Raw genomic sequence first — 26,986 nt, forward strand, 5'->3', positions numbered from 1 at the left:
AGAAAAAATTAATCTCACTGTACAAATTTTCGAGTTTTTTTTTGAGATATTTTGCGTAAAAATTGAATGATTTTTTCTTAATTATTTAATTATTGAAATGAGTCACGTCATACACCAAGAACTTGAATTTTAATTTAGGTATTATTGTTAAATTTTTCAAATTGCAGCGATAGATAATCTCGGCAAAGTGATATTATTCTTCGGATGCCGTCTAAAGACCTTGGATCTGTACTCCGAAGAAAAACAAAAAATGGTCGAAGAAGGTGTTTTGAACGAAACCCACCTTGCCCTATCCAGAGAACCCAACGTTCCAAAAGTAACGAAATATTATATTATTATTTCTCGATATACCTACTCGTACCTTAATAAACGACACAACACAATCTCACACACAAATAAGTACCTATACATACCTACAAATAAAGAAAGTCTCGAGAAAAATCCATCAAACATGTGTCCTTTTTCTATATTATTTTCTATCGCATTCCAGGCGTACGTTCAAGATTTAATGAAAACCGAAGCGGAAAAACTTTACAAAGAAATCGTAACCGAACGTGGTCATTTCTACGTATGCGGAGATTGTAAAATGGCCGAAGATGTGTATCAAACTTTACGTACCATTATTCAAGAAAAGAGTGGCATGACTTACGCACAAGCTGAAAGCTATCTGTTGCGAATGAGGGTTAGTTAAATCCTCTTTTATTTCCTAAAACGGTTTACCATTGTAATGGTTAAATGATACATTTATCTGGTTTTTTTCTCCACCTCTCACCTTGCTTCGCGTTCTCATTTTTTTCTCTCTTTTATATTTACTCGTATTTTTTTTTTTTTTGCAGGACGAAAACCGCTACCACGAAGATATCTTCGGTATCACTTTAAGAACGGCCGAGGTCCATACGCAATCTCGAGAAACCGCCAGAATAAGAATGGCATCCGAATCAATTCCATAACAAATGCTTTCATTTTTTAATCGCATTGCGAGTGCGCTTAAAAAATATTAAATTGTATACTCTTTAAACAAAGTAGTGGAAATTAGTTTAGCATTGGGTTATTATTTTTATAAATGGGAAAAATTATAAATAAATTTAAGCAATAAAAAAATGTATTCTATTTGAAGATTGTGCGTTTTTCTTGGGGTAGGGAAGGAATACTTTTGCTCCAAGGGGTAAATTTCTTCGTTGAAAATTTCAGTTGAAGAAAAGAGAAGCTGATTTCAAAAAAAAAAAAAAGTGGAGATCTTCCTAGACGACTTGGAGTATTATTAAAAATAAATAAAATCGAATCCATAAGAATATATGTACTAGTTTTTTTTTTCGAATTTACTTTGCACAGAAGTTGAAAGAGTTCTGCGCCAGGAGCATATGGATTTCGCCATTTTGATACCTCTAAAAGCAGTTGTAATCCGGCTACCGCCTTTTCCCCCTTTCTGAAAGTCTATTCAGGGATGATTTCTACGGCACGCCATTTGTAACGAACGTAGTCATAAATCTTATTCTTTGTCTCATTTTCAGTCAATTTCCAAATAAGAAAACGCCACGTTTGCTCATATTCGCGAATTATGTCACTCAGATCGTTGAGGAATTCCACTACAGTTCTCGCCATGACGTGGGTGTCGTGTATTTGAAGTTCGTTCTTTAAAAAATCGATAAATTTTTTAATCAGTAGAAAATTTTTTGGTAATTCCCCATCTTTCGCGTTTTCAGCGTAATCCAAAACGCAAAACCATCTTTCTTCGTCGGTTTTAAAATTAGCAACCCAATCATCTATACGCATTTCTCGTGGTATAAATTCGGAATATGAGGCTCTTGTAACGAATTCGAGTTTGCCGCGGACTATCAGAGCGGCGTCCAATTCCTCGAGACGAGATAATCGATGTTGAAGGAAATCCCGTTCCGACTTAATACTTTGAATTTCCCAGAATACTATTTCGGCTTTCATTTCTGGGCTTATTGTAGAATTGTTCATCAAGTCCAATACTTCTTGTTTTGACATGACTTCGATAACATCACTACCTGAATTTTACAACATTTTATTTAAAAAAAAAAAAAACAAAACAAAACTACCCATTGGATTTATTGACGAACTAAGCCAAAGATAGAAAACTGTAAACTACTCCATTATTTACAATACTCAAATTAATAAAAAAAAACAAAACAAACCATTGGCATTTGACGAATACACCAATGAAATTGAAAACGAACAAAAAACAAGTAAAATATTCATTTTACACCAGATACTTTTAACAGAACCGTGAGTATCTAAGTAAGTACATGTAGCTTGTAACTATAACCATCACACAGTAATCAGGCCTTACCTAGGCCTTTCATAGTTGAGAATATTTACTGTATTGAGAACTATTTGGATTACGTGGTCTTTCAATGATTAGAAACTTACGGTCTTTCCTTATCAGCTGAAATTTATCAGCAAGTTTAAATTAATTACTCACAAAAAAAACTCTGCTCTTGCTCTACACGTTGAACCTACTCTGCTCTCAAGAGTCAGCAAGCATCACAATTGAATTTGAAAAAAAAAGAAAAGAATTTAAGTAGAAAAGGTTGTTTATACGACACCAGAAAACGACAATAAAATATGGTGTGGTAGCGACAAGTTAGCTTCTTGAAACGACAGCGATTCTCAATAACAAAATAATGAGTCAGCGAGACTACTTTCAATTAAGTAGGTATCACGACAACTTCTCCTGACAAAAAAGCATGTCTACGCGACAGAATAAAATTTTCAACGATAGAAAAATGTAAGTACCTATTATTACATGATTGAGACAAAATGATGAAATCTAGAAAATCATGACTCAAGTTTGGGTTCAACATTCTTCAAAAGTGCTCAAAAAAAGTTGTGATGAGAATTTTTTGAGTTTCTGCAGAAATTATAGGTACTGAACCGATTTTGATTTGACAGATCACAGGGCACCATTTTTAAAAATTCCAAAAATTACGATCCAGTTTTGGTGTTATAATTCTTTGAAAGTGTGCTGATAAAAGGTATGGTTTTGGGCACAGATCTGCTCAGAAATGTTCAAAAATATTTTCGTCAATATGTTTATAAGTACATATTTGAATTTTTTGCAAGATTTTACTTTTTTACATGTTGCAAGGTCGCTTTTGAATAATATAACGGGATATCATTTCATGCAATTTTCAATTTTTTTTTAAATTTTATTTAATTTGTGATTTTTTTCAAGTAAAATAAACGCCTCAACAGATACACCTGTCGTGATATATATTTATTTTTGGAATTGTGGGGTGATTAATAATTTAACTGTCGTCCAATATTTTATTTGTCATGGAGATGTTTTATCTGTCGTGCAAAAATATATTTGTCGGGTCTATTGTTTAGATTACTTTTTTCTGTCGTGTGATTCCTTATTTTTGTCGTGTGATCCGCCTTTTCTATCGTAACGACAAAAAAAGATAAATCGCACGACAGAATAGGTGGTTTAACCGACAGGCTCGACTAATAAAAGAAATGCCAGACAAAAAAAGAAATTGAATGACAGAAAAATGAATTGAACGACAAATATATAATTATTTGCACGACAGATAAAAAACCTCAACGACAAATGAAAAATTGAACGACAGAGAAATTATTCGCCCGACAATTGTAAAAAAAAAAAATCACGACAGATAAGTACATAAATATCCATTAACACGTGTATTTTTATTTTTTTTAAAAATCTTTCAACACATCTTTTTAGCCAAATTTTTGTAAAAAATGATGGCTATTGCGGTAGACCTGAATTTGGAAAAAAAGTGGGGGTCAAAAATTTTGATATTTATCGACGTTTTGAGATCAAATTACACAATTCCCAGTGTTGTAAGGTGGCATTACGGCCTCACTGTCCTCTCAGTGCATCTCGTAATGATTCTTAAGTTGGGGAAGATCCTATAGGACTTGGTAAATCCATCCTTTAGGTCTTGACAACTTCGGGATCGTTTGATTTATTAAGGTAAAGTGTAGGTACTTGCGAATTCAAATATTATCAAATACCAGCAGGGGGTTCCAGATAATATTCCATCACAGCAGGGGGTCCGCACCAATATTATTTATATGGGCGGAGAATTCGCATCATTACATCTAATTTATGATTGGTTAGTATATTTCCCCCATCTTTTGGTAAAAGTAGCGCGAGCCTATCAGCTTTCGAGATCGATTTAGGAACTTTTAGGTGCTTTAGGTATAACTATAGACACTGGAACTACAAGATGAACAACTGCAGGTCACAGCGGTAAGGGGAATCACGTAAAATTTTGTGAAAAGTTTTTCCAAACGGTACCTGTAGAGGCGCTGATCGTCGTTTTCCAACTGGTGGCTACTAGACGACGCGGGTGTTGGCGCGGCAAGGGGAAGTAATAGTTTCAGTGGTTTACTCGCTAGAGGCGCTGATCGTCATTTTCCAACTGGCGGCTACTAGACGACGCGGGTGTTGGCGCGGTAAGAGGAATGAAATAACTTTTTACCGGATCCCCTAACGTCTGTGCCCACCAGTTGTTCATCTTGTAGTTCCAGTGTCTATAGGTATAACTTTAGCTAGGTTCGATCTCAAAATCACTTCTGTACTTACTACTTAGGCGATCTATGAATCGTTGGACTTGATCATTTGGTCCGTTTTCCTTCGACTTAATCGTTTGAAAACGTATTCTTTTCCCAGTTTACCCTTTTTAGGGATCGGTTAATTTGCACCTTAATTAAGAGCAATCAAGCACTTCATCTTAGGGCGTTGTGCCATTGTGATTAATTAAGTCCTCATCCTCATTGGTGAATCTTTGGTGAATTTGACGTGATTAGGCGGTCGAGCATAGTGTCTCTGTTCTAATTACGCTATTTGGTTAATGAACATATTGGTGAATGTATATATTTGAAGAAAACCTTATAATTAAGAGAATGTAATTTGTTACACCAATTACATTGGAGAAACTAACGAATGTGTTGTTGTTTCACGAAAGTGAGCCTAATTAATACATTAGTTGGTATTTATGTTGACGTATCCGACACTATTGTAGTAGCCACAGAGCTAGCAAGGGGTAAGTGCAAATAGTTCCTTCTTGATATTACAAAGAGCCGTATAAGGCTTCTGGTAATCTTTCACCTGCTAAGGAGTATTTCTCATCCTCATCACTATTACCATACGTGCCTGTATACAGTACAGTGTGTCAGATTTTATATTGATTTTTAGATTTTTTGCTAATTTTTGATACCTATAAATTCAAAAATGGACCATTCTAAACGAATTATGATTTTTTTTTAGAAATGTGAGAGCTGTTCTACGAAAATTATGAAAATTAGTTCTGAAACTAATATCAACTTCTTCTAACTGAATTGAGAGGCTTCATGGAAAACGGGCCTTGATCAATTTTTTTTCACTGATTTTTACAAGTTCAAATGGACTCAGATTTTTTTATCATTGTTTGCTAGTATCGTTCAAACAACCTTTTCTGTCGTGCAATTATAGTATATTTGCCTAAATCATTCCCATAAAAAATTGATGTCTGTAGAATTTTTTTTTTTCATTTTTTCATTTTTTCATTTATAGGCAGAATCTTTTCAAATAAGCAATATTTCAAGAAAAACTTTTCCCCGGTCCCTCAAACTATGTTGGTTTCCTTATAAATAAAGCCCCTCAAAGCCAAAAAAAAAAATTCAAAAAATAGAAAATTGAGTTTTGTACAAATTCTTTGCAAATGTTTCATTTCTAGGCAGAGTAGGTAGGATGCTTTTCAACATCCATATTTTCAAGAAAACCCCTTGGTCCTCCAAATGATGTCATAAAGACCTCCAAAGTTAAACAGATTAAAAAATTAAACTAATGCACTTTTTTTAAAAAAATATTCAATCTCATTTCAGAGTTTTTACTGAAGTCAATATCTTGGACCTCCAAGCAATAATCTTGGCTAGTTCAACTCATTCAGTTAGAATAAGAAAAATCAAAGTAACTGATACTTGAGTATGAAATATTAAGTCTTTCAACAAATCAAATTATTTTTAGAAATTGAGGGAGGGACCAAGTTTCTTTTTTTCATCGTGGAAGTGAGGCGGAGGGAGTAAATCGAAGAAATTGAAAAGTGCTTTTTTGTTGAAGATAAACCAAATCCAAGGATTAAAATTTTAAAAAAAAGTGATAATTCATAATTTTTTTTTTGAAAAATGAGGCAATTTCCACTGCAGAGGGGTCGAAAATACCCGTATTTAAAAGTATCTTTAATGAAAATGGACCAAACATAAGGATTAAAAAGTAAAACAACGTAAAAATTTCAATTTTTTGAATCTCTTATAATGTATATTTTAAGAACATGGAGAGGGAGGGGAGAGGGGGTTTTCTAGCACGACTTTATTTTTACTAACATGGTTGGAGGAATTTTTCACATGAACCCAGCAACTTGGAGCTTTCACCTCTAATTCACAGGTTAGCCATGGGTGGAAATTGGGGGCTAAATTAATTTGGTAATATAAGTTGATTCAACTGAAGTAGGGACTTGACTGAGGAGTTGGAACTAGAAAGTTCACAATTTAAAAAATTTTGTCTCAAAAGTTGTACTTCGATTTTTTTATATTTTGTAAAATTGGGGGCTCACCAGCGCCACTTTTATTTCACCGAGGAGGGGCTTAAAATTTTATGGCGTGATTTTCTCACCCGTGGTAACAACTTTAGGGTGTGAGAGGGGAAAAACGAAAAAAAGTTTTCTATCATACATTTTCTCCCATGAAATCTTGAGAAATTCGACATGAGTAGGTATCAATTTATGGATTTTTTAGTACCTATCTAAATTTGATTTTCTGGATGGTTTGGTCCAAAGCTTTGAGTTAGACCCTAAAAGGAGATGGAGGAGAGGTTAAAAACCATCTTATTTGGACGAATTTGGCATGTGTTATCTCACTATTAATACAGGTTTGCCACGCTGAATTCATCAATAGTTGAGAATAATTTACTGTATTGAAAACTATTTGAATTGAGTGGTCTTTCAATGATTAGATATGTACTATAATGACGATCTTTCCTTATCAGCGAAATAGGAATTTTACCCCTGAACTTTATCAGCAAGTTTAATTTATTAGAGAACAGAAAATTGTAGGTAGGTACGTAACTAGGTAAGTATTCATTTATTTCGTAATAATAATTCACAATAGGTAACCGAAACCTGGTGAAATATTCCCCGCTCTCCATTTGTTATTTTCATGTTTTCTTTTTTTGATGGTTTATTTTAATGCAATTCTTCTATAACGTTTCCGTGTACAATCGGCTTTAGTTGAAGATGTTATCACCAGCAAATCTTATTTGGTAGAAGACGGTTCTTCTTCTTCTTAAATTTTTCATGCTATACCGCAAATTCAAATTTGCAAATTGTTGACTTTCGTAAGCTAAAACTGTAGGTAGGATAAATAAAAGTAGAACGTTCTTGTTCTGGAATGAGTGTTTCTTCAAGTTGGGCTGTTCGATTCACGACTTATTTCGTCTTCATTTCATTTCATAACTATAGATGGAATTTTTAGAAGATTCTTATTTTGGTTTTGTAATGGTGCCACTTATCGTATACAAATTTATGTACAAATTTCCGACGTTCGTTAGCAAAAACTGTAGATATAAATAAGTGTAGAAAGTTCATTTTCATCAAAAACGTGTTTCTTCAAGTTGGGCCATTCGAATCACGCTATGTAGGTAGAAGGTACTCGTATATCCAAAGAGATCTGCCTTCAATTCCTTCATTTCACAACTATAGTTGGGATTTCCCATATGTAAAAATTCTTCCTTCTATTGTGACGTTAACATCCGGGAAATTGGTATATCTGTAGGTATACACAATATTTTGTTTTAAAAACAAGTAAATCAACAATCCATCCATTCCAATTTACAAGAGATCGAATCGCGTTATTTTTTATGGTACGTGAGTATTTTAAGAATAGGTAATATGATTTTGCTAACCTTCTTAAAATTTTAGGTATTGATTTTCTAAACGGAAAATAATTTATCATCCCGAATTTCCGGGCGAAGCAAGGGCATAAGCTCTCCAAAATTTCCAATTATAAAAATTAAAAATAATTTGTCTACTTTTATTTGGTAAAAATTTACAATTCTATAGAACTAAATTCGGTATCATTTTAGATGTAAAAATTTCGTTTTGTTAATTTCGGAATTTTCAAAATTTAAACAATTATTTTTTTTTCAAGTTCCTATATTCTGAAACAAGAAAGCTGTAAAGAAATAAAACGACATTACTTTTGGTGGATTTTTTCAGCATTGGACTTCGACGTTTTTTAAACAAAATTTTTCATAAATTTCAATTTTGGAATAGAAAACAAATCCATCTGGTTATTCCAGAGGTGCGAAATTAAATAAGCTAGTGCCAGTAGGTATAGTAGAAAATAAATGAAAACATACCATATGCATTCTAAGTAAAATGCTTCAAACAAACTCGCAAGGATAGCTATAGGTCTAGTTATTTATTATACGTAGGTATGTCATACTTCATAAATGAATTTTATAGTTTTTTTCGTACCCATTTGGATCGGCCGGATCATTCGATACTTTATCTTATCACCTCATTCTGTGAAATATCCTGATTTCCCTTATCAATTCTAAGAACGTATCGAATTTAATAAATCATTTTTAATCATAAGTTTAGAATTAATTCACTAGGAAAAAATTCGCAGCAATAATTCAGATAAGTTAATATTAATTAACCACAATTAATTTTAGCTTTGTATTAATTGGCCATATTTACGTGGAAACACTTCCTGAATCATGGATCCCAGCGCTGTTTTTATTAGTCTACGAACTATTTTTTCAGTTTTCATGCTCACATATCCAGAAATCACTTTTCTGGAGCAATTTGAAGGGGACCAAAACAGAGGTTTTTGTGTTTTCTTCAACTTTGTAAAACTTTGCCTTTCCCCACACTCGTCTAAATTCATCTAGGAAGCTACCATTTGGTAAATACATTGAGAACATGCCCTAGACGTACTTTTTGGGCGTTTCGCGATTTTTCAACCCCCTCCTCGCCCTTTTTCAATGCCTTCCTTTTCCTTTTCAAGCGGATTTTCGCGCCTTTTTCAACAGTATTCGATATACCATTTTAATGGATTTCAAATCCATGTTCTATCAGTGACTTGAAAAGAAAAGGGAGGGGGAAGGAGATTGTATGAAACATTCTGAATCAAAATTCCACTCTTAGGTAACGGATATGAGAATCATTTGGATTGCGTATATACATAAACTCTCATATATTGACGTGTAATGTGCAAAATTTGTTCAATTTCATAGCCAGATTAATTTTGGGGGGGGAGGGGGTGACTTCATTGAGGGATCAAAATGAAAAATTATTGCGATTTTCGAGTTCGGCGTGAAATTTTATACCATTTTGATGGGTCGCATCGATATGTTCTCAAGTCATGAAAGGAAAGGGAAGGGGGAGGGGAGGGGGAGGGGTGCAGATTGGATGGAAACTTTGAAAACAAAAACATTCTCGGATAAAGAATATGAGAATTATTTTGATTGTGCAAAATTTGTTCAACCTCATAGTTAGATTTTAGATTCAGTGGGGGGGGGGATCAAAACTCCACTGTGGTAGGATCAAAATGAAAAATGATTGTGATTTTCGAGTTCAGCGTGAAATTTTATACCATTTTGATGGGTCGCATCGATATGTTCCAAAGTCATGAAAGGAAAGGGGAGGGGAGGTGGAGGGGGTGCAGATTGGATGGAAAATTTAGAAACAAAAACATGTTCAGATAACGAATACGAGAATTATTCTGATTGTGCAAAATTTATTCAACATCATAGTTAGTTAAATTCAGTTTGGAGGAGGGGGGTCAAAAGTTGTCAAAACACTCCACTGTGGGAGGGTCAAAATGAAAAATGATTGTGATTATCGAGTTCAGCGCGAAATTTCATATCATTTTGATAGGTCACATCGATATTGTTGGATAGACAATGCAGCGTTGAATTCTAGTGGGAGGAGGGGAGGGGGTCGTTTAGAAGTCTATTAAGGCACATAAAATCGCGTTATGATCGTATTTTTTCGCCGTTTTTGCGCAGTTCAGCTTCAGAGATTCAATTTTTCATCGTTACTAGAGTCCATCGAAATTAACCCAAAACTCGACTTTCTTTCATCCGTTGTTAAAACAAAATCGTCCACTGGGAACTCCCCAAACCCAAACCCCACCTCAAATAAACAGGTAGTCGGTTAATAGAGACCACATTACGCTTTATTAAAAACAAATAAAGAAATAGGTATATAAATTCGTTAAGAAATTTCAACGTAAAAAAAAAATCAAAAAAAATTCTCAGTTTCGCTCGTAATCTACTCGTTTGGCGGCTGTTGCGTATTATGATAAGCGGATCCTTCTCTGATTTGTTTCTGCTGTTCGAGCAGTCGTTGTAATGGTGATATGCCTTCAGACCAAATAGACTGTAATGCATGCACAGGTAAAAAGTATACCACACATTAATTCTAGAGTCAAATCTACGTGAGGTTGAGAAATATGTAAATCGAATAACGTGAAATGGAAAATACGACTCACCTGTTGCGTCAGCACTGCTAATGGATTTGTGTTATTGGATTGGTTGAGCTGGTCGTCGGTTCTGGCACTCCACATAGGATTGAATAACGAATACGTGTTATTTGGTAACTGGGAGTGTTGTCCGTATGTATTTTTGTCTTCTGTGTTCGATAATGTATTCTATACAACAGAATGTCAAAATGATATTATAAAAAGATATCTCCTCGCAGATTAGAAAGGCGCAAAAAAAAGTATTGTACCTGATTATACGAAGGTAATGGATCAAATATCGGTTTAATAACGTTCGAACTGTAATTTATGTTATTTTGCGGTTGAGGCGTCGACTTGAACGTAGTAGGCCATAACCCTGTAGATAAATTCAACAGATTTGCCGAAGAATTTTGGGTACGTAGATGTGAAGATTGAGGATGCTGTTGAGGAGGTTGCGATATAGGTCTAAGATGAGCTGGTATTTGTTGCGGTTGAAATTGCATCTGATTAGTTGGATTAAACGATGGCGGATTAGATGGCTGAGACACTTGAGACATTATCGGATTCCTACAAAGATAAAATAATAATTTCATTTCCAAAAAATCAAATTCATAGCATATTTAGAGCTGGCGATTCACTCACCTGTAATGGAAAAAGGAATTCGACTGATCGTCTATCATATTGGTATTGGAAGCAGGACCAGAGTTAATCATTTTCTGCTGCTTGTCGTCAACCCACCAAGGATTCGAATCCTGTTTCCAAGGCGGCAAGAAGTTCAAATTAGTTTGATTATGGAACTGATTCCTCTGCACGTGTCTATCGTTCATCGAAGCAGCCATTAAATTAACATCGATAACGTTTTGATTTCGATTATCGTTGGTGGCTCCGTTCGATCCGTATATATCCAAACCCATATCGTTGGGTATACCGATAAAGGGTTTTTGAAACGTCGGAGCAGTAACTGGTGAAAAATTCAGCTGATCTGATGGATTAATGGTGGGCGTATAAAAAGGCGAATTTTTATTGAAATTTAAATTCGGTTGAGACGGAGTCGTCGTGTTACGAGCAGCGTTTAAATCACGTGTGGGTGGTAGGGTTCTGAATGGATCTGGGAAAGCTCCCGAAAATGACGATATGAACATCGAATGAGTCGCAGGCTGTAGAGATGTTTGGGAATTGTTCGATGATAAATTCGAAGGCCAAAGTTGCGAATGATTCATCGATGGAGAAATCGAGTCTTGGGTATCGCTGCAGGTTGATAAACTTGGCGATGGTGTTTTAAACGTGACCTGTGGAAAATAATACCTTTAGTATGCAATTTTTTCCCAAGTCGACGGATGTTTTTTTGAATTCAAATAAATAAGCACCTGTTTATGCTCCTGTTCTTGGTTACGTTTCAAGATGGTTTGTAAGGCGATGTTTTTTCGAGGATTTTTCTTATTTTCATTCGCAGCGTCTTCTTTCTTTTTATCGAGGAAGCTTTGCGTTTTCAATATTCCGGCCTTTTTATTTTTCTTGTTGAAATTTTCTAAACAGAAAAAAAATCAAAAAAATAAACGAATACTGAAATTTATAAAATAGATACCGTCTAATTATATCAGAAATTAAACTAACTGGCAGAACTGGCAACATTGCTAGCCAGATTGATGACCGCTGCGGTATCTAGATCGCAGGCAGCGGATTTTTCTATTTCGTCGCCGTTACTGTTCTGGGTATCTTCTTTAATACTGCAGTCGTTTTGTAATAATTCTTCTAACTGCTGGATAATTAATTCATTGGAAGACTGGACACCGCTAATGGTGGCTTCGAATTTAGTATTTCCCGATTCTGATTTACTGCGAAGCGAATCGAACGTTTAAATTAAATATTGAATCATACGAGGCGATTAAAAAAGGTAAGTAATGGAAACAGAAGTACTTACCACATTTTTATTAACGAAAAACGCGATTCGTTGGCTAACCAGGTAGCAAAACTTTGAATTCTGTGTGCTCTCAACTTGCTCAAATTATCTAGGTCTACTTCATTGTCGAAATATCTGTAAAAATGCTCGATAAGCTACCAAGAAAAACAAAAACGATATCCTAACAAGTTTTAAAATTCACCTGAACTCTGGGATAGCATTTTGCAACGGTATAAATCCTTGTAAATCTTGCTCTTCTGGAAGTGTCACATTTTTTACTGAAAAAGGAAATAAAATTTTTAAAAACACAGCTCGAAAACGTTCCAGATTTTCTATGAAACGTAAATTTACATTTTTCAGGGGTATAAGATTTCAACAAAGGTTCCAATTCGTTAATCAGTTTACAAAAAGCTGGCCATATTTGTAATCTATTCACGAAACCTGGTTCGTCCAATACGTACGAATGAATGCGAAGCCAATCCAAAGTAATTTTAACTGCAAAAAAAAAATCAAAGATCAGATTACAAAACTTGCTATCGTTCGTCAAAATCTACATAAAAAATTATCTCATTACATACTTGCTGGTAAAGCGAAATATTGCAGTAAGCTATCCTCTTGTTTATATGTATAAATGGGTAATAAAAATGCGTTCAATGAACCAGCTATCAACTCTACAAGTAACGCTTTGGTAAATTTTTCATCGGCAGTCAATTGATTATCATCCACAGCGTTTCCTCCTTCGTTATTCACATTGTAATACGCGAACATATTAATCACCATCATCTAAACGAAGCAAATAATCTCGTAATTAATCGTCTCGATTCAATTTCTTCGCCGTAGAAAACGTCGAATTACGAACCTGGACCAGATTAACCGATGTGAACGATTCAGTCGCAACATGAGCAGTCAATGAAGTCGATAATAAACGAACGTACGTAGCGCAAGGTAAAATATCAGTCGTTAAATGCAATAACGCGTGTACTTTTAAGAACAACGTTATAAATTCGTTAGAAGATAACACAGTTTTACTCTCCGTATTCCAACTGAAATCAATCAAATTGTACATCGATGAGAAAAAAAACATATATGGATTAACTAGGAGTGAAATCTTGCTACTTACTCGCCATTCACATTAGCTTTATTTAAGGTCAGTGCTAGATTAGAAGTAGCGGCTGGAAACGGATTCCTAACAGCTATACTACGAACATAATAAAACACGGTGGCTAATTTATCTCCTCGACTAGTTTCCAACAATGCCAATTGGTTATAAGGTTGTCCACTCGAAGGGCTTAGGATAATAGCGTTTCTGAAAAATACACAAATGAGTAATCCTTCGCCTACGAAACCTTTTCGAACGTATATAGAACACCATGTACCTATAAAAAATCTCAGCTTGTTTGCAGCGAAATTTATAACGAGCTATGTCACCTAAATGAACCAAACAATGCTGACAAATGTAATAGCAGGAGCTCTTCTGGGGTTGTTTGATTAAAGTATCGATATGAGACTTTCTCGAATTTGACTGCAGATAGGTATATTTTCGGTAACTGAAATCAAATCATCAACAACTCCAATTATTCATTCGTGTTGTAAATAATTAGCGAATAATTTATGTACTCGAAACACGTTACCTAGGAAATGGCAAACTAACGTTAAAGGTTACACAAATCTCTTCTAATAATATCAGATAAAATCCGCTCGCAGATTCCAGACATATGTTCAACAATCCTTGATATTCATTTCGTTTTGGATTCTATAAAATTAAAAGAAAAATATTTCATGAAGATGAATGAAACAGAATTTATTCGGTTTCAAAGATGATACAAACTTTTCTATCTTTAACGAGTTTCTGTAAAGCATCTATGTAATTCTTGAAGCCTAAGTTCCATAAATCTTGCTCGATTTTTTTATTAATCGCATACTCCAAATCTAGTACTAAGACTTGCTGGTATATTTTCTGCAATAGGTTTCGAAGATTAGAAAAATTCAACCATAGTACAAAACAATGAGTCATAAGAGCCAAAAGAAATCTAGGTATACTTGAAGTTGTAATCGAGCGATGAGAGCATCATTATCGTTCAATAAATCTGTTGAGCGTAAAATCCTATGTTTCAATTCCTCAGCACCCCTATGACAAAACATTAATTGATTACAATAACCGATGAATAACCATTCTGTAGATAAATCTACATAATCAGTGTTTACCGTAACGCTTGTGAAACAAATTGTAAAACCATTTCGTCAGCTTTTGGCGTAAGAATCTGTTGAGAAAGTAAACGATTAGTATCTTTATTGGATGAGGATACGATTAAATGAGATATTTGACGATAATATCGCGAAATAATGAGAAAATATGCGCACTTACTCTTACATGGTGCGCGGAATGTCGTCATTTAGTTGGGATGAAATGTGTCCACTTGCGTATGAGAATGGGATATTTTGATTTTTTGAACGTTCATAGCAATGGGAATTCTCTCGTTCGATTGATATATCAAATTATCTTCGCAGACAAATCGAAATTTGGACTTTATTCGAGATTGTAACCGCGAAAATTTGACATCTCAACACATTGTTTTGATTTCGTCTTCGACATATTGATAAAAATCACAAACGTTTTTTAGGGAAGGGAAGGGGACGAAATCACAGAAAAATTACACAGTGTTACTCAAACTGTAGTTCTTTTGGAGTTTTGGAACACATGACTGAGGACTCATTCAATTTTTTTTTCGAAATAGAAGTTCGAACTTTCGAAATGAATGATTTGAAATTGAGCTGAACCTGCCAAAAATTGGCGAATTTTTCATTTTTGGGATACGACGAGAACAAACTCTTCACGAGATTCCATACAGCGTGTAATAAGTTGGGCAGGGCCAACTTAAGGGGTTTCCATGTCTACATTTTTTGACTCGTCTACCCGAAGTGATCAAATTTTGAAACAGATTCACACGATCGATGAACACTGAAACTGATGAACTTGAAAAGAAAATAATATGAAAATGACTTCTGAGTATTGAAATAGAGGTGAGAAAAGTTTTGCAAGTTATGCATTTCTTGAAAGGCCAAACCTGTTGATGGCATAAAAAGAAAAACTTTCCTTTTCGATGAATTTGATTTGACAAATCGAGCCTTTAGGAAAATTCTATTCGTTCAATGCATTTTTTGTTCCTGTTTCAAATGTTCAAGAAACTATCGATCGTATTAGACCTACTCAGATCCTGGAGGGAAAATCTGATTAGATCATCAGATACGAACAGTAGTGTTCATAATGAATTAATGATATCAAAAATTGAAACATTTCAAAAATTCCAAAATCAAAAAGCATTTTTATAACTCCACTCAGGGAAGAAATTAAAGGTGTTTGGAGGGAGGGGGGGTGCAACTGAAAATTTGTAGACCGATATGTGAAAAAAATTACCAATTTTGCCAAATAAAACGAAATATGAGAGAACAATCCAGCCAGCTGACAAGGTAAAAATTAAAAAAACAAGAATTTGATTTTTTTCTCGGTTTCAAAATTTCACAAGTGAGGAGGGGAGTTGGGGGGGGCAGTTTTGTCCCTGAATACATTTCGCACTTCGTATATCCTTCGACATTATTACTCTCACCCCAGTGGACACAAACTAGAAACTTTACTTAGCATTATGCGTTAACTTTTAATGACATTTATTCAACACGCATGTACTTAATCATGATAGTGAAAATACCATTAAAATTACATCGTACAATTAAAAATTAACATAGCAAAATATTGGTTTACGATAATCTTGTCACATTTAAATTACGTAACATCAGCTAGATGAAAAAACTGCGATACAGCAACGTGTTTTTAATTATTTAATCCATAAATCTTCAATGTTCTGTCCATACTAGTGGAAGCAATATACTGAGCATGACGTCCAAACCTTACTCCGGTTGCAGCTGCAGTATGATCGTTGAATACTTTCAGTTCTTCCCATTGCTTGCACAGATACACCCTTTAAAAAACGTAATCACACAGATTAGACGATTACAAAAGATACTCGAGAATTAATTTCGAACAAAAGTAAAACTCAAGCATACCTGACATCTGAACCAGCGACAGCTAAATACGTTCCACTCTGATCGAAACACAAGTCACGGACTTCGTATTTTTTATTATCGTCGTCTAGATTCAACGTCCTGAATGTTTTCAATTTTCTCAAATCCCATAAACGTACGCACGAGTCTTCGGCAGCTGTCGCCAAATAATAACCGTTTTCTGAGAACGAAATCGCTGTTATGGGACCGGTATGACCTGAAAAAAGCACAACAACGTGAGAACTGATCCATATTCAGGGTATTGTTCACGATGAAATCAATCAACTAACCAGAGAAATTGGCTACGTTCGACTGTTCTTTCAAATCCCAAATTTTAATCTGCGAATCCGAAGTTCCAGTACCGAAAATTAAACCATCAGGATGGAGCTGAGCCGTCGTCAAAGAAATACCAATAGAATTTTGATCTGCTACCTATCAACACATTAAGGAGTATTTTAATGAAATTATTTCCCAAAACACAAGCTTTAGAACAAAGGGGTAAATACGTACCTTCGTCAATAATTTTCCGGTTCTGATATCGGAGAATGCCCAATGTTGATCGGTAGAAGTAGACAATACGTAATCTCCGGTAGGATGTAAGGATAGTCCAGTGACCGGAGCATCGTGAGCTCTCAATAACTGGACTTGTTGCGAGGCTCCGACATTCCATACTCGAATAGTTGTATCTGGCGATGCAGTAATAACTACATCCTGAAATGAAAATTTACTATATGAATGTTCTGCTCGTTAGAAAAAAGCAGTACCTATATTCGATTGTAAATTACCTCTTCCGGATGATAAATAACTTTAGTAACTTTCTTGGTGTGACCTTTGAATACAGCAATCACCTGTTCCATATCTTTATTGAATACAGCCGCATTTTTATCGCTACCACCGGTCAATATCTTACTAGTATCGGAAGCTTGAATATCCAACGATAATATACCAGGAATACTTGCACTGTGAAGTCCCTAAATAATCACCAAACTCATTAATCTACTAATGTACTAACACGATAACTACTAAATCGATTAACACGTACAACGTGAGAAGCTTCGGTATGGAAATTTCTGATACGTTCCGCCGAAGTGAGTTCTTCAGGTACACTTCTTCCTCTCCTCTTACGTTCCTGAGTCAATATGGTACCCTTATCTTGTAGTTTTTGAATTACATCAGCAGTCATACCGGCTTGCTCCATGGGCTGATTGGGTATACTGGCAGCTTCCATAGCCATAGCCTGTCAGATATTACACTCATGAAAAGTCGATCGTGATTGATTTTGAGTATTTTAAGAGCACGATGTACTTACTGGCTGCGGTATAGCAGTAGCATTTGCGGCAACACCTGTTTGCGGTTTTAGTGTAACTAACGCTTCTCGAGCGGCTGTAAGTTCCTTGGTCAAACGACCGATAACACGGCAAGCGGCGTCGTGTTGATATAAAGCGTGACTCAACTCTTGACGAGCTATTTGTAATTGATGTCTTTGAGTAAAACTATGTAACATTAAAGCATCCCATTCGTCTTGAAGTTGCTTCAATATAGCAGGAATACTGGTCGTCGTAGGAGCCTTGGGTTTCACCACTGGATTAGCTGTAACCAAGTAACACAGTGTTAGATTGATCCAAGAAGAAGTTGGTGAAGAGATGATTTGAATTACTTTTGATATCTATCAACTGTTCAGATGTCAATTCCTTTCCGTTGATCGGATCGGTACCATTTTCTTGGAGGTATTTTTCGATCAATCTACGTTCAAAGATACACCCAGATACCGGTGAGATCACAGGGTGTTCGGGCAATTCGTTGGAAACTGAAACACATTAGATCATGATGTTGAAACACTTAGCAACTGATGTAAACACAAAAATATATTAAATTTAACTCGTACAGATAGAAAATTGAACTTACTAGCACAAGTTAGAGACATTTTGATCAGCAATCACGAAGTGCTCAAACAATGTGAGTACGAGGATAATTATGTTGTAGATTTGTTGTATAAGATTTTATGAGTTGGGAGACTTTTCAACATAATAATCCGGTCAAAATTGTACAGTAATAATACGATTAAAGCAAAAAATTGGTCAAATTCACGCAAAAGAAAAGACCAAAACGCTTGAATCGCTGGATGTAATCATTTGGGTAGGCGTCTTTTACACAATGTAAACATGACAAACGTCGGAAAATTTTGATGGCTTTATGAGCGAACTGAGTCGTAAACGTTATGATTTTGAATTCAGTTTTTTTGGAATTAAAACTGCTTGAAAATTCACAACAATTTTTTTAATTGAATTAAAACTTTACAAAATTTAATATAATTATGCTCAAACTTAATTTAAAGTTTTCAAAACGTAAAAAATATCAAACTTTGAAAAATCTAAAAATGAAATTCCAGTAAAAAGCTGCTTGAAAATTGACGAAAAGCGTCAGAAATCCAATAAAGTTTTTGAAATTTTTTTATGGAAAATTTCTACTTTGCGTTCGCTGGCATGTTTTTTTTGTCGGTGTTCTTGATGCATCGATAAATTTTGATGAATTTGTTGTAATTTAAGTGATAATTGCGCATTATTAAGGTATTTTTCATCTTGATTCAAGTTCACCGGTGTCCAGTTTTCCGAAACGGCTTCCAACATGTACGACGACGGCGACGATGTGAGTATAAACAATCTCCATTCTGACTTGAAACATTCAACTTGAGCGATTTCCTATTATTTTTCTACTAATTTCAGGGTTATTACGGCCAAAATGGCACTACGTCAAACTATGATGCATACACCGAAGAAGTTGAAAGACCATTCTATCGGTATTCTTCAATAACATCCGATATACCCGAACAAATCAAGCAATTTATTCAATATTTTCATCTCGCCATCAAAGAGAAGCGAATGTACGAGATTCAAGATTTGTACGAAAACACGTAAGTTTTCTCAAATGTAACTTCCCGAGAGTGTCTTTGAGTATAGTTACTGGGAGTTTTACGATATCGTTTCATCCAGGTTCCCTAAATTGTCCGAAGAATACTTTGATCGTACTCCTTGGCCCGATGAAAACAGCATTTCACATTTGGTTGAAGGCGATCGCGTAAGTATAGTCAGACTTTTCGAGTTGATTCTGTCAAATGTCATGCTAATGTATTACATTTTACTTCACAGACATTTTTAGTTCTGTATAAAGAACTCTACTTCAGGCATTTGCACGCGCGTCTTAGTAGTTCGGTTACTCTGCAGCAGAGATTTGATTCGTTCTCCAATTATTGCAACTTATTCAATCTAATTCTTCGTATGTATATGATTTAGTTCATCTTTTAATATTATCTGACATTTTTGTAATTATTTTGAATTCCACGTAGTCGCCGATAGTGAGAATAAAATGCCACTTCAGCTCGAATTGCCCGATGTGTGGTTATGGGAATTAATCGACGAGTTCGTTTATCAATTCCAAGCGTTTTCTCAATATAAACTTAGACCGAAGAAAACCATCGAAGAAATCGATTTACTTTCAGATAAAGGCAACTTCAATCGTGTTTGGAACGTTTTATCTGTTTTGAATGTGTTACATTCTCTCATCGATGTATCCAACATTAAAAAACAGTTAGAAGTAAGTATTCTTCGTACCATCTCCGTTCCATAAAACATTTTCTTTATGTTTCAACTTTTTTTTTTTTTTTTTTTTGAAAGGTTCAAGCCAGCGGTGGTAATGCTGATTCAGTTGCGGGTGTTTTTGGTAAACATTCGTTGTACAAAATGTTGGGATATTTCTCCTTGGTCGGTTTGTTGCGTTTGCATTCACTTCTCGGTGATTATTATCAAGCCGTCAAAGCTCTGGAAAATATTGAAATTCATAAAAAGGTATAAATATTTCATTTTCCGTTGAAGTACCTATTTGTCAGATAATCTGATCCTTTTGGGTTAATGTTCGCAGAGTCAATATTCTTCTGTTCCGGCGTGTCAGATAACGATGGCTTATTACGTAGGATTCGCGTACATGATGATGAGACGATATGCAGATGCTATTCGTACATTCAGTTCGGTTTTGTTGTATTTGCAACGAGCTAAGCAGTTGTTCCAGTCGAAAACTTATCAGAATGATCAAGTGGGTTTGATATCTGGCGTATTTTCTTATTTTAAATGAATTCTCATTCTAATTGAAGTGTCATTTTATCCGCAGATCAACAAACAAACTGAACAAATGTACAATTTGTTGTCAATTTGCTTGGTTTTACATCCTCAATACATCGATGAATCGATCCAACAAGCTCTTAGGGATAAAAGCTTTATCGATAAGATCGCCCGAATGCAAAGCGGAGATATTGACGTGAGTCACTTTTTTCTCTGTGTATATTTTTTTTCGATTCCTTCAAATAACTTGTAACTTGTACTTATTATTGTAGGAATTCGAATCTTGTTTCTTGTACGCGTGTCCTAAATTTTTATGCCCAACATCTCCATCTCCGGAAACAATTCATGAAGATCATACTCGAGATGCGACCAAATATCAAGCTCGCATTTTCTTAGATGAAGTTAGACAGCAAGAGATGCTGCCTACTATTAGAAGGTAACGTCAGCTGAACTCTCATTTCACCGGGAAATTTAGAAATGGTGCTGATATGTACCCTTTTATTATGTTACAGTTACTTGAAACTTTACAAAACGCTTCCTCTCTCGAAATTGGCCACTTTCATGAGACCAGTTCTCGAAAGATCCGGCTCGAATATCGATACTGAAAAAGAACTAACGAAACAGCTGCTCTGCTTTAAGCACAAAATGAAGAACATGGTTTGGACGAAAGGAGGTTCTGGGCTTGATGGAAGTTTCCAATCTGGTTCCGAAGTAAGTTGATAATGAAAAGATGTACTCGATGATGTGCTCGTTTCTTTCAATAATTAACTATTTTCCCCCTCAATTTTTTAATAGCTTGATTTCTACATCGATAATGATATGATTCATATCGCCGATACGAAAGTGGCAACTCGTCATGCAGACTTGTTCATCAGAAAAATACAAAAATTCGACGAATTGAGAAAGAAATTACAATCTTTGAGAGTTCAGTAAGTTGTATTTATTTTGCATTTTTTTAAATTTGTGAAATTATTTAATAAAAGTTATGTAGAGATAACGGTTTTTTTCTTTTACCGACTTTTTTTTATTTTACGATATTGTAAACAAATTTTAGCCCACCGTAAGTATGCATTACTTAAACGGATTTCTATCCATCTTTAGAAATAGGAAAATTTCGTCATATCTGGTTTTTGCTTTCTATCTGAACTTCAGGAGTATTAGTAAGTTACGGTTGTGAATTTCGAGGAGCTCGTCGAACTGTGTCTACAAATAGGCACTGAAAAACATTGAATGCGGTTTTATTCGCGAAGTATTGGTTAATTTCATTTGTTTGGCGTCGAGAAGCATCTCAGTAAGTAATGAAAAATTCGTCAAGATCTCGGCAGAAACCCGAAATAACTGAAGTTCTATAAAGATGCAAACTGCTTGATTTCAAAGTTCTCTCATTAACAAAGTAAGTTGGATCCCGGAGAAGAGTTGAATAATGTTGGGACGATAAAACTCGCAAGACATATCTGTGGCACCTTTTCTTTGTACTCGTCAAAATTTCACCTCTTAGGCCAATTGAAATTAAGGTCGAAAATGCAAATAATGGCTCAAACAACAACTTTTTAAAAGCTGAGTTGGAGTCGGAAGGTCAATGTACGAGTACTTTTCGAGTTCCAACCTATGACCATTGGACCAATTAGGGAAGGTTGTAGGCTGGTCCAACTGAAAGTTAATGATTATGAACTGTGACAAATGACTAAAAAATTGCATTTTTTTCACTTGAGAGAGGGGTTTATAGAATTTGAAGATTGAAACCTGTCTAAAGCACGTCTGTGCTCTTTGGCATCTTCTCGTTATTGTGCCAAATATGTAAGTCCTGGGTCAGTTTGGTCTGAAGTTCAATACTCTGTTAGCTCCATGTTTCGTTTTATCCGTAGACGAAACGATAAAAACTCCTAAATCGCAGAAGAGTGACGGAGGTGCTCCGAACATGATGGGTAGAGGTAGAGGCGGTAGGCTTATCTATCTGTTTCCATTTAATTTTTATTTTAGGTAAAAAGAATTCACGAATATAAACTTCAGTTGCTCAATTGTTCACATTATAACTCTCTACAAACAGAATTAAATCTAATCCTAAAGAAAAGCTCGTTCCTAGAACAGTATTACTTGGAGGAAAGGTATAAATACCTATTACTTGATTACTCCTATAATTTAGTTGTGATTTAGGGTATTATGCTATAATATTCGTATTTTACTAGGCTGCACCATGATATTACATGGCTAAGATCATTTAATTGATCAACTATGTCGACAACATTGTCAACAACGATCGCGATATTGGCGATAAACTGAAACTTATATATTTGGGAAATTAACTCGTAACATTGGCTGAAAAATAGTATCCGCAGCTGATCTCTGCGAACAAATCTGTACTACTAGTAAGTACTGAAGTTTCTGGTACTAGTAATACGAAGTTCATGGTACCTATAATTATCAAATTTTATTCGTAAATTTTCGTAAAGATTACTCATAATGAAATGTAACAATATGTTTTGTACTTATACTTAGTTCAACTACGATGCTTCAACTATATCGGTACATTGGACGGTGTTGATGTTAAAATGGCCGAAGAAATGGGTCGTGAGGATAATTTCATTTTCGGTATGACCTTCGACGAAGTCGAACAGCTCAGCAAGAAAGACGGTTACGATGCGAGAAAATATTACAAAGCCAAGCCAATCCTGAATTGCAACTTTTCGATCAAATTCAAAATGGAGTTTTCAGCCGAGCTAATCCTGACGATGAACTTGAAGATGTTGTCGATGTATTATTGAAATGGAATATAAGTATTTTAATTCCTAAACGTTGGATTACGAACGATAGTAATTTAATGCTTACTCGAATTCATTCTAGGCTTATTTTACATTCTACGTACGGAATCAGCACTTCTGCAGTAAATACTGATAGGTAACGAAAAGACGAGAAGTTTATTCCTCAAGCCGCCTTTAAAAAAATATTATTTTCATGACACAAAATCTAATAATGCATTTCCCACTTCCATGAATAATTCTAATTTCTAGATTCATTTATTACGATCAATTTTCCATTCCTAAATGAAAAACGAAGAAAAACAAAAGTTTCGGTTACGTTTGGATTTCTGTTTACGTTCTCAAACCCCCCACGCTGCGCGCACCTTTAGCTCAACGCAGTAAGGTGTTTTTTGTACAAGTATTACTACGCCATTTTTATTTCAGTCGTTGGGAAACACTCTTACGTTGCATAAATGATTTACGTACTTTAATTTTATTAATTAATACGATATTTTGTATTTATATTTATTAAAATGTTTCGTAAATTCGATTTAAAATAATATTACGTTCGATTATTCGGTAATATCGTCGCGAAAGTGTTTGATTTCTCGGAACTATGTTTTTGTAATTGTGATCGAGTCGTTTACGACCATTTTGAATTCTTGTCGACACTTGTAAGGTAGTCTCCCACTTTTCCGTTAATAATTCTAGTTATTCGCGATATTTTGTTGATATTTTTAGCCTTTTCGGTAATTTTTTGCAGTTCAATGTGCCTCGAAGTGACGTAAAGTAATATACGATTCGATCTTTTCTCTTTGTCGGTGTTTTTAGTTAAAGAAGTGCGTACGTACAGGTATTCGTTTGCAGCTGCGACGGTTTGTTTTTCACGACTTTTTTCTCGTAAATTTCATCGGATTTTCTAATGCTTAACAAGTGATTCGATTTAAATACGGTATCGGTGACCTACGTATTGTTTTCGCGTATTCTAGTTTCCGGTGTGTTCTTTGATTTCGTAATATTCGATGCGTACGTGTTTTCCGGCGTCCAGTGGTCTACCAGTTCACACCTGTTTCACATTTATTTCCAGATTTTCTTCGTTTAATCGGTGAGTTTTTATTCAAATTATTACGTGAATGTATCTATCCAAATAATACTTCGATGCTTGAATATTGTGCGTGTTCGTTTATTTTACTCGAAATTTCCGGTGCGTTTAACGACGATTTCGTACGGTATTGTATTCAAATGAATTTTCTTCGAGTTCTCTCGTCTTTTGAGCAAATTCCAACGGTTTTTTTTTCTTTCTAATTTTACGTCGTTCCTTGATTCAAAATTTACGTACGTATAATTAGCATTTGCGTTCCTGTACCAGTATGCGTTATATTTTCTAGTTCGTTGATGTGTTTTTCTCGTATAGTCGTTTAGTAGCAAATTCCGGCGTGTCTTACAATGAAACCGTACGTACGTTTCTCCGCCCTCTTCGCATTCTTTCGTTTTATTGAGTTAATTTCAACGTCGTTTTTTTTTCTAACGTTATAGTGTTGCTTTTTTGTTCAAGATTTACGTACCTAAATGAAAAATGAATTAATTAGGTATCATATTCGCGTTCGTTTACGATTCTACGTTAGGTTTAGGTACCCTCTATTCGAATGAACATCTCCTCCTCCTTCTCCCTTAAAGTGTGGTTACTGGTTACGATCGAGAATGGTGCTATTTCACTTCGTATTTACGGCAAACTAAGTCTGCAATTTATCTAACGTATTTGTATTTTTTCGAAACGATTCATATTTACGGCACACCCGATAGGCAACTTATTTTGCATGATTTTTTGATTTTTTATTTTTTTTACGAACAATCTTCTCCAGGATGGATTGAATTTCAATATTTTATTTTTGCTAAATTATTATTTTTCGTGCGTTTTTTTATTTTATTGATCTAAAGCGATCAATTGTAACTTTGTGATTGCATTTTTCACCTAGGTGCCATGAACCTTTTAACTTATCTTGTTATAATACCAAGCTTGACTTTGAGTTATTATATTGAAAACACGAATTAATGAAACAAAATCATTCATTACTGATGATACTACAATTCAAAATTTGAGTTTTATTTTAACCGATGACTGAGTGCATTCTGGATGTTTCAGTACCATATCTAGGTATTATTTTTTTTATTCATTTGTGGGTATATTTGTCTACGAGTTGCGATTAATTTAATTTCGTTGTTTTACCATTTGAATGAGTTTTTTGTTCGTACATTTTGCTATAGATATGCCCATCAACTTGGATATTACTATCAAAATACTTAATTATACCTTGGTGATATGTATGAAGTCATTTCATTTTTGAAAATGCTATATTTCCATTTTAACGTCGTTTTATTCTAATTTACGTGTTCAATACTTTAATATTAAAGTAAAGTATTAAACATGTACCTAAGTCTTTAATAGTCATTCATTTTATAACTACGAGTACCTACGTTGATCATTGATTCATTTATTCATTAGTTGTTCGATTTCAATCCGAATTTGAGTCGCGAAGATAGATATCTAGTTGAATTAAAATAAAAAATTGAAAAACGAACATCTGCAAATTTTTCACTGATAATGATGATCCAATTTTATTTAATTAATTCATTCATTCATCGTAGTTGAATTTCCAATTTTCGGACAAAAAGCGAAAAAGTTTGTTTTGAACGTTTGTTTACATGCTTTGAACTTTACGAACCCCTCCCTCGTTGCGCACACCACAAACAATCGTACAACGTAACCGTTTCGCGTGTGCGAGTTCGTACTATTCCGTTCATTTCATTACGGTAACGTACGTTGAAGCTTTTACGTTCGTCATTCAAGTTGCAATTTTCTTTTACTCGTTAATGAGGTATTTGTTATTTATTTTAATTAAAAAGTTTCGAATAAGTGTATCTTAATGTAATTACGTTTTATGTAGGTACTGGATAATATCCGCGCGATCGTGTTTTATTGGTTTTATTCGTGAGAATTTTAGACGACGATGGTCGATCAACTTTAGCGAGAGGTCGCGCGACTTTTGTATCGTGGTGAGGGGGTGTATTTAACGGTTTATTTCGGATGTATGTGCTTTGATTTCGTGTTTCGTGGTTAGTAAGCTATTGTAACTGTACATATTTATGCATTATTTTCGCGTTCGTTGGTTTTAATTTTATAATTTCGATTAATTGATTGTATATTTGGATCTAGTGCGGTGTTCTATGTCAACGATCAACGGTCTTTTTGCGTACGTGTTGTGCTATAGACGAGCCTAAATAGAAATAGTTAGGCAAAACTTAGTACATAAATTCAATGAGCCCATTTCAAGGTTAAAATCTATGGTGGGAAACTCGAGTGATTATGACAATAGGTAATACCTACCTATTCCTCAGTATGTTTTTTCCACTCGATTAAGAACGTGCGTTCGTATTTTTTCTGTAATTTTTTATCTTTAAATTTACCAGTCATTACATGACTGAATTCGAGTATTTTGTTTAAAATTAAACTTATTAAAATGATATAATTTCTCCGGTAACGCGAGTGTTATTTTGTGTTGCTATGAATTTATTTCACTAATTAATTGGACATCAATTCTAATGGAGTAAGTTTCCTGGTCGAGTTACCGGCAGGGCTGAGGTAAATCCTCTAGCCAATATGTTGGTCAGCATTTAGGTTC

General features: G+C 34.8%; 4 protein-coding genes and 2 long non-coding RNA genes across 7 annotated transcripts in view; 3 read left to right on the forward strand and 3 right to left on the reverse strand.

The window, feature by feature from the left end:
* Window positions 1-1,116, forward strand: part of Nos (Nitric oxide synthase) — a 147,662-nt gene extending 146,546 nt beyond the window's left edge. For both annotated transcript variants that reach the window (XM_065352720.1, XM_065352721.1), the window contains 3 exons: window positions 168-316; window positions 491-682; window positions 837-1,116. In XM_065352720.1, coding sequence (XP_065208792.1) covers window positions 168-316; window positions 491-682; window positions 837-950 — 455 coding nt within the window. In that variant the 3' untranslated portion in view covers window positions 951-1,116. The remainder of the gene's footprint in view (window positions 1-167; window positions 317-490; window positions 683-836) is intronic.
* Window positions 1,117-7,038: 5,922 nt separating this feature from the next.
* Window positions 7,039-8,533, reverse strand: LOC135837449 (uncharacterized). The gene is made up of 2 exons (XR_010557194.1): window positions 8,390-8,533; window positions 7,039-7,797 (listed from the first exon to the last, which is right to left on the reverse strand). It is a non-coding gene; the product is annotated as an uncharacterized LOC135837449 (long non-coding RNA).
* Window positions 8,534-10,193: 1,660 nt separating this feature from the next.
* LOC135837450 (nonsense-mediated mRNA decay factor SMG7-like) lies at window positions 10,194-15,003 on the reverse strand. The gene is made up of 18 exons (XM_065352724.1): window positions 14,766-15,003; window positions 14,606-14,661; window positions 14,441-14,528; window positions 14,229-14,357; window positions 14,032-14,153; window positions 13,777-13,947; window positions 13,521-13,706; window positions 13,260-13,443; window positions 12,979-13,183; window positions 12,752-12,895; window positions 12,603-12,678; window positions 12,422-12,535; window positions 12,115-12,335; window positions 11,868-12,028; window positions 11,143-11,789; window positions 10,770-11,067; window positions 10,531-10,689; window positions 10,194-10,418 (listed from the first exon to the last, which is right to left on the reverse strand). Exons 2-18 carry the CDS (start codon window positions 14,635-14,637, stop codon window positions 10,311-10,313), a joined length of 3,045 nt encoding a protein of 1,014 aa, XP_065208796.1. The 5' UTR covers window positions 14,638-14,661; window positions 14,766-15,003; the 3' UTR covers window positions 10,194-10,310.
* Window positions 15,004-16,033: 1,030 nt separating this feature from the next.
* Prp19 (pre-mRNA processing factor 19) lies at window positions 16,034-18,590 on the reverse strand. The gene is made up of 9 exons (XM_065352725.1): window positions 18,362-18,590; window positions 18,114-18,263; window positions 17,766-18,046; window positions 17,499-17,693; window positions 17,242-17,427; window positions 16,967-17,167; window positions 16,747-16,888; window positions 16,460-16,673; window positions 16,034-16,374 (listed from the first exon to the last, which is right to left on the reverse strand). Exons 1-9 carry the CDS (start codon window positions 18,378-18,380, stop codon window positions 16,227-16,229), a joined length of 1,536 nt encoding a protein of 511 aa, XP_065208797.1. The 5' UTR covers window positions 18,381-18,590; the 3' UTR covers window positions 16,034-16,226.
* Window positions 18,591-18,925: 335 nt separating this feature from the next.
* On the forward strand, window positions 18,926-21,565 carry eIF3l (eukaryotic translation initiation factor 3 subunit l). The gene is made up of 11 exons (XM_065352726.1): window positions 18,926-19,102; window positions 19,180-19,367; window positions 19,447-19,531; window positions 19,603-19,729; window positions 19,800-20,047; window positions 20,128-20,298; window positions 20,372-20,542; window positions 20,618-20,764; window positions 20,841-21,004; window positions 21,081-21,279; window positions 21,364-21,565. Exons 1-11 carry the CDS (start codon window positions 19,082-19,084, stop codon window positions 21,499-21,501), a joined length of 1,659 nt encoding a protein of 552 aa, XP_065208798.1. The 5' UTR covers window positions 18,926-19,081; the 3' UTR covers window positions 21,502-21,565.
* Window positions 21,566-23,495: 1,930 nt separating this feature from the next.
* Window positions 23,496-26,986, forward strand: part of LOC135837453 (uncharacterized) — a 37,105-nt gene continuing 33,614 nt past the window's right edge. The window contains exon 1 of the long non-coding RNA XR_010557195.1: window positions 23,496-24,411. This is a non-coding gene — a long non-coding RNA (uncharacterized LOC135837453). The remainder of the gene's footprint in view (window positions 24,412-26,986) is intronic.

Source organism: Planococcus citri, chromosome 2 (genome assembly GCF_950023065.1).
Source record: "Planococcus citri chromosome 2, ihPlaCitr1.1, whole genome shotgun sequence".
Classification (NCBI taxonomy): Eukaryota; Metazoa; Arthropoda; class Insecta; order Hemiptera; family Pseudococcidae; genus Planococcus; species Planococcus citri.